This window comes from Hesperophylax consimilis, chromosome 29 (genome assembly GCF_061612785.1).
Source record: "Hesperophylax consimilis isolate HC1 chromosome 29, BYU_Hcon_1.0, whole genome shotgun sequence".
NCBI lineage: Eukaryota > Metazoa > Arthropoda > Insecta > Trichoptera > Limnephilidae > Hesperophylax > Hesperophylax consimilis.
This window is the reverse complement of record NC_142864.1, coordinates 1911478-1925201: the sequence shown is the minus strand read 5'-3', so window position 1 is coordinate 1925201 and position 13724 is coordinate 1911478. Positions and strand designations below refer to the sequence as shown.

At 36.9% G+C, this 13724-nt stretch overlaps 1 protein-coding gene across 2 annotated transcripts in view; it reads left to right on the top strand.

The window, feature by feature from the left end:
• The window catches only part of LOC149409764 (uncharacterized), a 60879-nt gene extending 48528 nt beyond the window's left edge, over positions 1-12351 (top strand). For both annotated transcript variants that reach the window (XM_089649210.1, XM_089649209.1), the window contains 12 exons: positions 293-1296; positions 2020-2175; positions 2743-2826; positions 3762-3923; positions 4209-4295; positions 4868-5025; positions 5524-5744; positions 6628-6764; positions 6936-7065; positions 8296-8425; positions 9771-9889; positions 10726-12351. In XM_089649210.1, the coding sequence (XP_089505336.1) occupies positions 293-1296; positions 2020-2175; positions 2743-2826; positions 3762-3923; positions 4209-4295; positions 4868-5025; positions 5524-5744; positions 6628-6764; positions 6936-7065; positions 8296-8425; positions 9771-9889; positions 10726-10888 (2551 nt within the window). In that variant the 3' untranslated portion in view covers positions 10889-12351. The remainder of the gene's footprint in view (positions 1-292; positions 1297-2019; positions 2176-2742; positions 2827-3761; positions 3924-4208; positions 4296-4867; positions 5026-5523; positions 5745-6627; positions 6765-6935; positions 7066-8295; positions 8426-9770; positions 9890-10725) is intronic.
• The last annotated feature ends 1373 nt before the right edge of the window (positions 12352-13724 follow it).

Below are 13724 nucleotides of genomic sequence, written 5' to 3'. Positions count from 1 at the left end.
AAACTCTACCGGTTTCGGAAGAACCCTTCATCAAGAGAATAAAAAAAAAACAGTTTTTTTTATAATACTCTCCCGATGAAAGAAGGGTTCTTCCTAAACCCGTAGAGTTTAAATAAAATGAAAGTGGTCGAAAATCAATTTATATGTTTTTTATTGTAGATTTTATTAATATTTTTGTATTTTAATACTATTGCAATGATTTTGCAAAAGCTTTTTTTTTGATAAATCATTGCACTTTAGTATGGGTGTGACCTCCACTTTGCGTAGGAATAATAATATCATTATGTTTCAGGAAAGCAAAAGAAAATGCCAACAAGGCGGTTACCCCAAAATCTTCCGAGTCAAGTGACAATAACATTGTACGGCCATCTTCAACCGAAGCTTCTTCTCCAGAGCCTGAAGATGAAACACCAACCACTCCACCCACAGCCAATCAAGATCCAAGAAATCGTTATCCAGAGTTAACAAAGCCAAGGCAACCTCAGCCTGATCCTCGATACAGCCAACCGAGAAATCCAGATCCTAGATATAATCAACCATCATACGCAGACCCAAGACAGTCTCAACCAGATTCTAGGTACAATCAACCAGCTAGGCCAGACCCGAGGAGTCATCAGGGCAACCAAGATTCAAAAAATAATCAGCCATCGAATCCTGACCCAAGACACAATCAACCAGCAAACCCCGACCCAAGATACAGTCAACCTGCAAATCCCGACCCAAGAAACAATCAACCTGCTAATCCTGATCCAAGATATAATCAACCTGCCAATCCAGACCCAAGGTACAATCAACCGGCTAATCCAGATCCTAGATACAATCAACCGGCTAATCCAGACCCAAGGTACAATCAACCGACTAATCCAGATCCAAGATACAATCAACCGGCCAATCCAGACCCAAGATATAATCAACCAGCTAACCCAGACCCAAGGCATCAAGACCCAAGATATAATCCAGCAGGTAGGGAAGACCCAAGAAGAGTTCCAATTGATCGCCAGCCAGAAGAGAGACAACCAGAACTTAAGAAAGTAGAAGAGCTACCGAAACCTCAACTTTACTACCCAAATCCTTCTAGACCCCGAAGACCGACTGTAGAGTACAGGCCATCGGAGCCGAGAATGGAAGCAGCTGTAGCACCAAGTCAATCAGTCACTTTGGTCGGAAATCCAGATGAAGACGGAAATATTGTTATAAATACAAAAGACGTGAAGGAGAATACTTGGACGAATCTGGTGCCAGGAGAGAAGCATTGCATTTCAGGATTTGTGAAGGATGGAAGAAACGAGTGTGTTGGTAAGGAATACTTATTTTATACTTAAATCATCATGCAAGTAAATACCCTAAGTAGTAAATAGTGGCAATATCAACATCTCAAATCGCTAGAGGCAACAGTGTAGCGTATTGACTTTGACATTCCTTTCAATGGCGGCAAATTGAATTCATTTTGTACTTGGTGGTGGTGTTTTGCGCTTTCTAATTTATATTTTGATCAATATTGATAAAAAATAAATATGAAAATGTCCCAAAAAGTAGGTTCTGTCTATGCAGTTTACGGATGTAATAATTACAAACAACAAAAACACTCCCAAGTCGTTTTCAGGGTGCCAAAAAACGTTGTTAAGTTAGTTGTTGAAATATAATGTGAGTTCATTAAATCATAACAGATAAAATTCTTGCAGCATTATGTGGTCATGTTGAAGATATCGACAACATCGTCAATGTTGTCAATTTTACTAAAATTTTACAAAATAATGTGAAATATAATGATACTCGTAAATAATATTAATATATTTTGTGTATTCATATTATTTGAAAAATAAATAATATAATATTTCACATAAAAGCCATGAAATGAAATGAATTAAGGCGCCCAACTCATACTGCCAGAAGGCGCTAGTGTACCATGTTGCCATCAGAATGTATGGGAAATGTCAGAAGTTGGAGGTATTATTAATATTATAGTGTATTTGGCGAGCAACAGGCTTATTAATAGCGTCACTATATGCTTCATTTCAGACTTGGACGAGTGCAAGACAGGCAAGCACGTCTGCGCCCCCAACAGCGAGATCTGCCGCAACACTCCGGGGGCTTACACGTGCCTGTGTGCCCCAGGGTTCCTCAAGGAAACCAAAACAGGCCTCTGTAGGAGCCGGAATGAACTATTTCCACCAGGTATTCAATTTCATTCGTAGTGTTTTTTAACAAAGTTTCCTGCTCAATTGCCTGATAAATTATACATTAAAATTTTATCTGACAGATCTGTCGAAAAGTGTAGGTGCTCTGGAGTTAAGTAGTTTTACTTTGATTTGTTATTACGCTGTGTTGCCCTTCCTCCTTCTCTTTCAAACATTTCCGACAGTGTTACAGTGTTCATCATCAGGGCGGATCTGGACACATCCGCCTTGATGATGGACACTGTAACGCCGTCCGAAACGTTGGCTAAATAAGGAAGAAGCGCAACATGGCATAATAACCCAAAGATAAATAAATAAAATTATTAGTTCTGTGAACAGTAGACTCCTCGTAATGTTGATTATTCCGACTTGACAGTCGCTCATCTGGTGGAATAAAAAGGTACTAACAAACACGGCTACCATCTTGACACGAATGACCGGATGCGGTAAAACTAACAATTTTACAGTCAGACGAAATTCGAATCTAAACAGGACTCACGCTACGTTCAATCAATAAAAGTCAACTGAAGAAGGTCAGAAGTTTAAAGCGTGTTTTTGTTTCTAGTTCCCATTGTTCCCAAGTGGTCTCCTGCCCCGTCCGTGTGTGATAGTGGCTTCCAAGTGAACCCTTTGACCAGACAGTGTGTTGGTGAGTTTATTAATTTTCCATATTTGCAATACTTGCTGAAACTGGGACTATTTCGTACCCGGATTTATAATTTTATAAATTTTACAAGCCATTACTGTAAGAACACTAAATATTTTTATTTATATATAACTATCTGACGGATACCCCGCGTTGCTTGGGGTTATTCTTAGGATATAAACTTATACCATCGCGGACTTTAATGTAGGCTTTTTTAAGATATACAATTCTCTACTACATTAATTTGATGTATCTCATAATCTAAGCCACCTGAAAACCCTATCAAAATCTGCTGCTTGGTTTAGAAGAACAAAGCGCACCAACAGACAGACGCATTAGAGATAAAAAATAGCAAATCGAAAAACAGTAGGTAAACATTTCTGTTTTCTGATATCTTTTGCCTTTTCTCAGTTATTAATTCAACAGCTTGAACAATCCAGTGATTTGGAGGTAACAAAGTAATCAAGTCGAACTTTGAGGATTGTGTCATTATTTAAGGGTACTAGATAATGAGTAATACATATGATAATAGCTAGGTATATAAGCTCAAGAATAGTTGTTTCTTAAATAATGCAAATATGAAATAGAAAAACATGTAGGTAAGGTTAAGACATAAAATTATGATCAGGGGCGCCAGACAGACAGACGGTTGTCTGCCAATAACGAGAACATGATAATTCAATAATTACAGCTTTGACAAAAATAGGGCACAAAAAATAAAGATAATGTCAAGTAAAGACAGGAACAAGGTTTTGATGGAGTTCACGACTTCTGCAACATCAATACAAAATATTACTTTCACAATGACTGACAAAAATCATTAAGACGTAAAAAAATTCAAGATCCTGACTTGAGTTGACAAGTCTGGCCATTTTGGACATTCGTGAGTGGTATCCTTTAGTTAGAGTTGCAAAATACAATTTTTTTTTGTCCTACAGATATAGACGAATGCGCTGATAGTGATCGCTGCTCCGTTAATGAGGAGTGTTCTAACACAATCGGTGGATTCAGGTGTCAATGTGCTCCCGGTTTTGAACAGATAGAAGATAGATGTGTCAAACCAGTTGTAAAACCACCTTATACCAGATCCAGACCACCGGGTAAGTTGAGAATCCTTGCAATACAATGATCAGTGTCAAAATTACTGTTGATCAATGATAAAAATCATGCATCTTTTGGCTCCAGACTGTGGTCACCTCTGAGTGGCTGCTAAAATCAACAGTGGGGTACATTTACGGTTTGTACAGAGTAAGCAGTTGTGCATTACCATAGTACCCTTGCTTTGATGGAACCCCTTGTTTGAGCAGGTCACTTAAAGTTACACAGAGTTTGACTAAGATAGACTGTACGTCTTTAATAATGCATTTTGTTTGTTGATATTTCAGTGCGAGTGGTTTCTGTGACCAGTGCTCCTCGATACAATTTTTGCTCCTGGGGATATACAATGGATAAAGTCCAAAATCGCTGTGTTGGTAAGTACAAAACCATCTTGCTGTAATTAGAAAAACTGTTAATATCAATCCTCCAATACCTCTGACTCTCTTTTTTCTCTGATTGTTATTGTTATTTCCAATACATAAGGTATATTATTCTTCTTCGTAAGACATTTGAAACCCATTTTTGAACATAAATGTGTCATCTCTTGTCAATTCTTGGCAACAAGCAATTATCTTTCGGTCATCAGCCCATTTTCTGGAAGATCTTTCCATCTTTTCGAACCAACTCCATCTGATAAATTGATTTTGAAAGGAATAGGTTTGGTTAGGTTAGGCTAGGTTTATTTGTTCTTTTTCTTCAATGTTCTATTCTGTGACTGTTACGTTTTGTCATGAATATGTCCACATATGCATACAGGGACACTAAAATAAATAGTAGTGATAATCAGGGCCAGTGCCGACTTGCCAAGGTGTCAAGAAGACAAGAATTCAAGGCGCTGATAATGTAACAACTAATACAGCGCCTTTGAGGATTCTACTAGCGCCAGGCGCTGTTCGGTCCAGAGTCGAGCCTGGTAGTAATGAAATTTAATCTGTTTATTTTACAGATGTGGACGAATGTGCAAGTGATAAGCATTCCTGCCAAGATAACCAGAAGTGTGTGAACATCCCCGGAGGCTACCTATGTCACTGCTCGCCCGGACACCGCATCACCCCCCAGGGGGGCTGCGTGGACATCGACGAGTGCAAGGACAGCCAGGGCAAGGTGGGCTTTAATAAAATCATATTATCACACGTAAAAATCACAAAACTCGTGTGTTAATGGGACAGAGTAAAATATCAACTGAACTATATCAACTCAAATTACGCCTTATATACTACAAGTACATTGTCCCACTCTACAGTTGATGAGGCTGGCCTTTTGCGGTTGAATCTTGCGAAATTCCTACATCCAGGTGATGATCCAGTCGTCGGTCAGCATATTAGTGAACAATTGATTCTCAAATTCGTCACAGGGCCTCATGGAGGGCGCATACTAGTTTATTGACCCCCTCAACTTATATTCGCAGTGTAAATATTACGCAAGGCCAGAATAGTGAAAAAATAGTCAGGTACTTCAGCACCTTCATTTTCTTTCATTCTGCATATCCGCCAGTCTTACGACATACCTAGATTCCAAGTTCCAAGTTGGGATTCTTGTGTTGATATTCGATATTCATAAAACTTGTAGTATTTTCAATAAACTGATTGTTACGCGTTCCAGGTGTGCACTCATTACGCTACGTGCGTCAACACGATAGGCTCATTCCGCTGTGACTGCCACCCCGGATTCACGACCTCCCCAATGTCAAAACAGCTCTGCAATGATATAGACGAGTGCCTGCCCAACGGTGGGCTGGGCAACTGCCACCAGAAGTGTGTCAACGTGTGGGGCTCGTACCGCTGTGCTTGTGATAGTGGCTTCAGATTAGCCAGTGACAACAGGTAACTAGATATATATATTATTCTTCTTCTTTCGTATGATGTCTCTCTCCTTCTATCCAGAATGGTTTTTTAAGAACTTCAGGCGGCAAGCAGGGTGAAAGACGAGTACGTAGTGATATTATCTGTGCATATAGCTGAAAATGAACTAAGGGCGCCATATTTTTTGGTAATCAGCTCGCAAAACGTTTTTAGTTTGGGTTCTTAAAAGGTTTTGTATTAATGATACAAAGCGGATCACGTTAGATTATGGTGACTATTGGGAGTTGAAAAAGTAGAAACGCGCTGATAATACTTATTAGTATACTATGGCAAAAAGAATAGATGGTGATTGAGCCTCATTGATTGGGATGAATTACCACTGCCAGGGGCATGCCATAAGGAATGCCCTCACTTAAGAAGCGAAAGATTTGCACATTGTTCCAGAGTCGTGGATTTGTGGAACGGTCAATGGCTAAGTTGGAATCGTGTTTGGGTCCCACCCAGGCATCGTACATTCAATTTCTCAACTGGCTAAATTCTCCATCACGATAAAGCACTAGCAACATTTTCTGCTTACTGTGCTGGTAGTAGGAGATTTTCAAATATTGTCAGATTATTCGTAACCCGGGATAGTGTGTCTTTCTTAAGAAACAAATTCCTTCAGTTTTGCCACATTGAAACCCATTATTGGATTTAAACATTGTTTGAAATGGCTTAGTTGTGTTTAAAGGACCAGATTTGAATACTATCCAGCCGTCGTAAAATGTATAATTGGTACTCAACGTTGGGTAAAATAGTATCCAAAAGTGTCAGTTTCCTTTGTTCCATCAAATTCTTTTCAGGTTCAAATGGCGATATGTGTATATTTATACTTTTTGCACTCAGTATGCGTGTCTGATTCCAGAACCTGCATAGACAGTAACGAGTGTACCGAGCATAATATCCGTCTGTGCATGGGCGAGTGCCAGAACATCCCCGGCAGCTACCAGTGCACCTGCCCCAGGGGATACCGCATGGGTTCAGACAAGCGCAGTTGTATCGGTAAGATATAATATCATCATTCAAGAATGAGTCTACCCAGATTCAGGTATCCATTCTGGAAGAGCTAGCCATCTAAAACAGGCTGTCAACTCTCCAGAGATTTCCTGGACACACCGCTCACCAAACTGAGCATATTGAACAATTGCTTACCCTGACTTTTAATTTTTACAGATATTGATGAATGCGAGTTGTCAGAGCTCAACTGTAATGAAGACGAAGTTTGCCAGAACACACGAGGAGGGGCGCGGTGCAGTTCCATTGCATGTCCTCCTGGCTACAACAGGGACCCCGGCACCAAACAGTGAGTCCCTTATTTCAAAATACCTTACCCAACTCTTTCCAAGTAAAATTGATCCAGGCAGAGACTGAAGACCAGAAAGAGGTGGACTGTCTGCGTGGAAGGTAATTGGAGCAGAACCTAACCTAATCTAGCCAACTCTTTGCAAGTGAAAGTGATCCAGGCAGACTGGAGACCAGAAAAAAGATGGACTCTGCGTGGAAGGTAACTCGAGCAGACAAGAAGGACAGGAGGCACTTGGACATGCTTTTCGGTATCTTGTTAATGGCATTCTTTCTATAGATTATTTATTGCAGTTCTTCTGGTCTTGATCTGTTTTTATCAGAGATGTGCAAAATGGGTACCCAAAACCATTTGAAATGCAAAATGGAAATGGGTCAAAACTTTTCCATTTGAAAATGCAAAATGCAAAATGGTTTTTAGAAAAGCATTTCAAATGCAAAATGCAAAATACCTATTTTCGAAATGCATTGAAAATGCAAAATGGTTTCTCAGGTCACACAATTAAAATAATTATAGAATTTTTAAACAATTTGGTCATTTAATAATGGACATCAATGTAGAACAAACATATTACATGATGGTAAATCCAAAAACACCACGACTACAAATCATGAAACCACAAAAAATTTGCGCGGGACTAATATTGCCAACGTAAAAACATAGAAACTGCTATCTAACATTTAATATTACAGTGTCATGGCCCCATGTTCAGTATTTGAATCAGTATTTTTTGTAATAGTATCACTCAATTGCCAGGGCTCCTACCAGGGAGCAACTTGACAAATGTAAATTATCTCTCATAGCGAGGTTGAGGACCGACTGATATTTGGGGCTTATGAAAAAAAGATGAGTGGAGATAGTAGGAAGAATGTTGAAAAAAAGCATTTAAAATGGAAAATGCATTGAGAAAAGCATTTAAAATGCAAAATGCAAAATGGTTTTTAGAAAAGCATTCAAAATGCAAAATGGAAAATACCCATTTTGCATTTTGCATTTCCATTTGAAATGGATTTATTTGAAATAAAGCACATCTCTGGTTTTTATGTATGCTTCTATTACTAGTATTTTAGACCCCACCAGTCTCTTACAGGTGTGGAAGCATTTGCTTCCAGCTAGTAAACAGATTGGTGGTCCTATGAAGTGTGTATTTAAATTATTGCTCAAGTACAACATTACATCCTTCTTCCTTTACTTCTATCGTCATTTCTAATGTGATTTTTTTTCTTCCAGTCGCTGCCGTCGCCCTCCAGGAAGTTGCAGAGTAAACGACTATGCTTGCCTCCACCAACCTGAGACTTATTCCTTCAACTTTATCACATTTGTGTCCAAATTGTACATCCCTACTGGACCTCGATCACAGGTATAAACATAATATTACCACGGAGTGAATATTTTTACAGAAAAGTCCAAACGTGACAACACATAATTAATCCCACAGCCTAAAGGCACCAGGTGACGAGACTTTACCTTGAGTTGGAGTTAAGGCAGCAACATAAATACATTATTGCAACAAGATATTGTGATTAACGAAGAGTCAGTTTCAAACTTACTTCGCTTCAATTAGCGTCGTCTCTGCAGTCTTTATAATAAATATATCTCATATATTTCTTAATGTATTATTCGCAAATGTTGTATTGTTATCACATCATTTTAGTAAATTATAATTAAAATCGTACCCAATTCGGATCCTTGAATAACTCCAAGATAGACCTGTACCTGTTAATATAAAACATAAACGTGTTTTTTCTCATAAAAATCAACCTCTCTCATTTACATTTGAGTGAAGCAAACATAGAGTAAACACAAACATAAAGTAATACTACATACAAACACAAAATATTTCAAAAATAATGAAAAAATATGTATTAGATGAGTTACCAAATGGGTAATTTCACAGTATATTGTAACAATATTTGATCATAACTAATCATTAATCATTATTCATTATTCCCAAGAAGAAACAAAGTAGATAATAAAGACAACAAGGGTGACATTTAGTTTTCAGCAAATAGGACTTATATAAAATCTTATTATTTAATAAAGGACAAGGATGGAAGAATATTAAGACAAGCCTGTCAATACAAACATCTTAACTAACTTTTTAAATTTAACTAACGAATTGGTAGACTTGGAAGAATATTAAACAAGTGGTGCCTGATATAAATAGTTTCTTTGACCAAAATAAGTTTTAGTACGTACGGCCACAAAGTTCAAAGTAGAGCCAATTCTAGTTGCACGGGTTTGTTGTGTTCTTTGTGCAAATTTGATATTGATGAAAAATCGACAACGTGTTTGAGTGATATATAACTGTTTTATACACATAACGTTACATTCCTTATAAAGTAGGTTGGATGGATAACAAAACTTTAAGAATCAATTTTTGAGTAATATCAAGTGACTCTACATTGGACTTTAGACAAGATACTATGTTATATAATTGGTTCAGATACTAACTTTTGTTAGTTGTTTTCTTTCCTGGAGTCATTATTTTAGTGGACAGCGACCTTTGTGGCAAACATCAAATTGCAACAAAAACATGAATAGTTTGATGTGAGAAACACAGAGTCAGTCCCAAACTAACTTCTCTTCTTCATACTCTTCCAGATTTTAAAAATCTTGGTGTATTTAGTTGCGCCTAACCGCTACAAAACCAATACATATTGATTAAAGTGGTAATAAGCTGATTTTTGTTTCATTGTTTTCAGGTTGATCTGTTTACAATGCGCGGTCCCAACTGGGCGCAGGCCATGCTACGTTTCCAGCTGAAGCTTGTGGACGCCCGGGCTCCTCAAGGCGTAGAGCTGGCTACCATTGAGTGCTTCAAGTGAGTCAGAGGAAGAGATTTTTACATCTAATTCAAGATACAGCTCCCTTTAACGCAAAAATTTAGACATTATAACACTACACACTGCTCTAATAATGAATTCTAATGGAACTCCATTTAATTATTTTCAAAAATTTAATGTCAATCGAATTAAGTAATGTTATAAGTTCTGCAAGTATTTTAGTTTTTTTTTTATTGAGATAGCCGTTTCGGTATTTAAATTGTGGCTAGGCTGCGTTGAGACAAATTATTTATGTTATTCTAATTACCCTCACCAAAATTCCATTTTTATGATGTCTAAAATGATTTATTATCGTTTAAACCGATTTTCTGAGAAAGTTGTGACAATAGATTCTCTATTCTGTGAGGTACTTTGAAAAATCTGTTTTCCCAGCAATGGTAATCTTTTCTTACTTACATACCGAGAACTGGGGAAAAATTATTTTTTCTTTACTTTCTTATGTTATATTAGGATCATTTGTTTGTTTTATTATCAATTAGTCAATTACCTCACGTCTGTAAAATTATTAAAACCTTTTTTCAAACATCAAAATTGAATTTTTTAGAGACACTCAATTTCATTGGCTATCCGGGACTTAGAAAGATCTTATTAAATTTGCGACATCTTTATTAGATTTTCTGTTCACTGCATCATTTACCGAACGTAAATCAGATGTGGAACTCGTTGGAAAAGGGTATTTACTTTTTGTTGTGCTACGACAGTAAAATCAAACTTCGATTGAATTTTAATAATGTTTATGTACTCAATGCAAGTATTTAGTTGCTATTGTGGAGGCTCATTAATGAATTAACACTTATGACCCTATTCTTTCCAGGTTAACCCCTTCACCGCAACAGGCCTTGGTGTCCCTCGTCAAACCTCTGTTGGGTCCACAAGACATTCATCTGGAACTGTCCATGGAGCTGTACAATTCGGGCAACTTCGAGGGAACAGCAGTCGCTAAAATATTCATATTTGTATCAGAGTTCGAGTTCTAAATAACATAATAATAAGTGTTTTTATGAATAGACGAATAAAAATAAATTCCTAAGAATATTGTAAAAAATCTATCAGCATAATGGTGAGGGACTATCCTGGGCTAGCTACTTTGATGGATTTGATATATTCTCTGATCAAAATTTAATACGTAGATTATTTGTCAGATTCTCACGGTCAAACGTATTGTTGTGATTGATTATTGGGGTAGCCGTGTTGCTCTTCCTCCTCCTTTAGCGAATGTTTCAGACAGCATTGCAGTATCCATTATCAGGGCAAGTCAGATGGCTGGAGAGATGATGGACACTGCAAGTCAGTCTGAAACTTTGAATGAAGGTGGACAATGCGCAAAATGACAGAACTCCACAAAATCAATCACAATAATATTGGATTTTTGGTCCTCAAAAATTGTATTGCTTGGAGGCTTCGTATTGGTGTTTTTCTTGTATTGGTGGTTGAATATTTTACCATTCTTTTATGTTGTGAATACGCTGACTTCTACAAACAGTCGATATCGACAGCTTCAAGCAGTGACCGCATACTGCATATTGATCTGTAATTCTAAAGGTCCATGTATTTCGGATATCGACTGCTTGTGGCAGTTCATGTTCAGTCTTTATTTTTCAATCTTCATTCTTCTTCTGATGCCCCTTCCTTTCGAAATTTACTATCATAATTGTAATCTTCACCTTCTTATAGAAGCTGGATACTTCATTATTTATTCCTTAAATCAGGACTGGCACGCCTGCAAGTGTCTAAGCGGCCGTTTTCATACAAAAACTTTAATTTGGTTTTCACACCAAAATGCTCAACCAAACTGAATAGTTAATTTTTTTAATAAATAAATATAGCAAATATCTTGTACGGATATAAGCTATTTTTATTTATTTGTGTTTTAAATTACAAAATACAGTCCATTAAAAAATAATAGGTTTTAAAAATTAATTTTATCAATATTCTTAACCACATAAACGCCGCCGTAATAAGTTAAGTTTTTCACTATTCCGACCTTACACACCGCTCACTATTTATACCGCGTTTATTAGTAAGGGGGTCAATTTTTAACCAAATTAATCGTATAATATACATATTTTAACTAACCACCAATTTGTTATCACCTTTGCTGATAAATCGAGAGTATACTGTATTTAAAAAAAGAGATCAACGATTTACTTGGGCACAAAAGTTGAATCAAAAAAGAATGATGGACAGCGTCTTTTTATGTCCCTGTTAAGGAAAGAGGAAAGATAGAGTGGATACCACATCTAGCATTGACTACATTTGTACTTTAAGAACCTTATGAACTTATGAACCTTATGATCAACAATCTATAACCATATTTTTATGTTTATCTCAAAAACTTTGTAGTTGTAGAAGAAGATATAATTATGAATACTTACAACATACTTTTATGTCTCACATTAGTTTTTTCAGTATTTTGTCAATAAATTATGTTTTATAAATATATCCCGTGTTTTTATTATTTGTGCAGAATGTATCTGAATAAGAAATACATTGTTGACTCGGTATTCCGAATTTCTAACGATTCACAATGTATTTTTCTCGAACAATGTTGTGTTCCCACATTCGTTGTGGAAGGAGATTATAAATAATTGGTTCTTTCTGATAAATCGGGGATTTATTAATATTTCGCGTATTACAATGGTGACTCGATAGTCGACCTAACTAGAAGCTGGCTAATAGACATCTGGGAACAGTAAGTTTGTCTGGGAGCATTCTCACTGGCCCTGGCGACTACTGGCCACTAGCTGCCATCTTACGGACTTCCAAGCAAGCTCTTTGCACTGCCTTTTATGAGTGAAGCTCTTAACTAACTCACTTCTCAACATACACTATAAGCTATATTTATAAAGCCATTTGAAGAGCCGAAACGGTAATTATATGAAATTTCCTCGATAGAAAAAAATCGCAAAGTATGAAAGCTCCGAAAATTATTTAAAAAAGTTAGTTTTTGTTTTTTGTTAGTTTTCGCAAATTATCGTTTTTTTACTATTAGCGCGCTCCCTCTATCATTCGTATTTACATATCTACCTTTCAAACCATCTTTTTCATCTATTTGAAAGCTTTCTACGGGGCCTAAGCGTTCAAAAAGTAGAAGAAGATGATTTAAAAGGAAGATATGTAAATATGATTGAAAAAGGAAGCGCTCTAATATAAAAAAAATATATTTAATAGGAGTGACTTGTTTAAAAACAGCAAAAAGCACTCGACACACGCCTAAGTTGCATTTAAAGAAACAGTGACTTTTTTATACCTAGGTATAACATGTTAAACAACAAAAAAATGGGTTTTCAATAATTTTAGGACCATACGTTGCGATTTTTTTCTATCGAGGGAATTTCATGTAATTACCGTTTCGGATCTACAAATGTATGGATTTTAATCTTCAAAAACAATTTATACAGGGTTTTCCAATAAGAGGTGTTATTTTGAATAGCCCGCTATTTCGGTAGATGTTACTTTTAAAGCTGTCATTTTTTAACATTTGACAGGTAAAAACTACGCCATTAATAAAAATGGAACGATACATGCTTCAACAACGCATTGAAATTAATAAAATTCACTTGAGTGAATCAAATGCAAATCATCTTGAGTGATGAGGCCCATTTCCACCTCGGTGGCTTCGTCTCGTCCGTTCGGGGCTCTGAAAACCCAAGAGTTATTGTTGAAAAGCCTCACTATCCTCAACGTGTGACTCTTTGGTGCGGTTAATGGTCCGGCGGAGTCAATGGACCTTATTTTTTCTAAAATGAGGCTGGAGCAACAGTTACGGTGAATGGATTGCGAGAGAGATGATGAATGATTTTTTATGGCCGA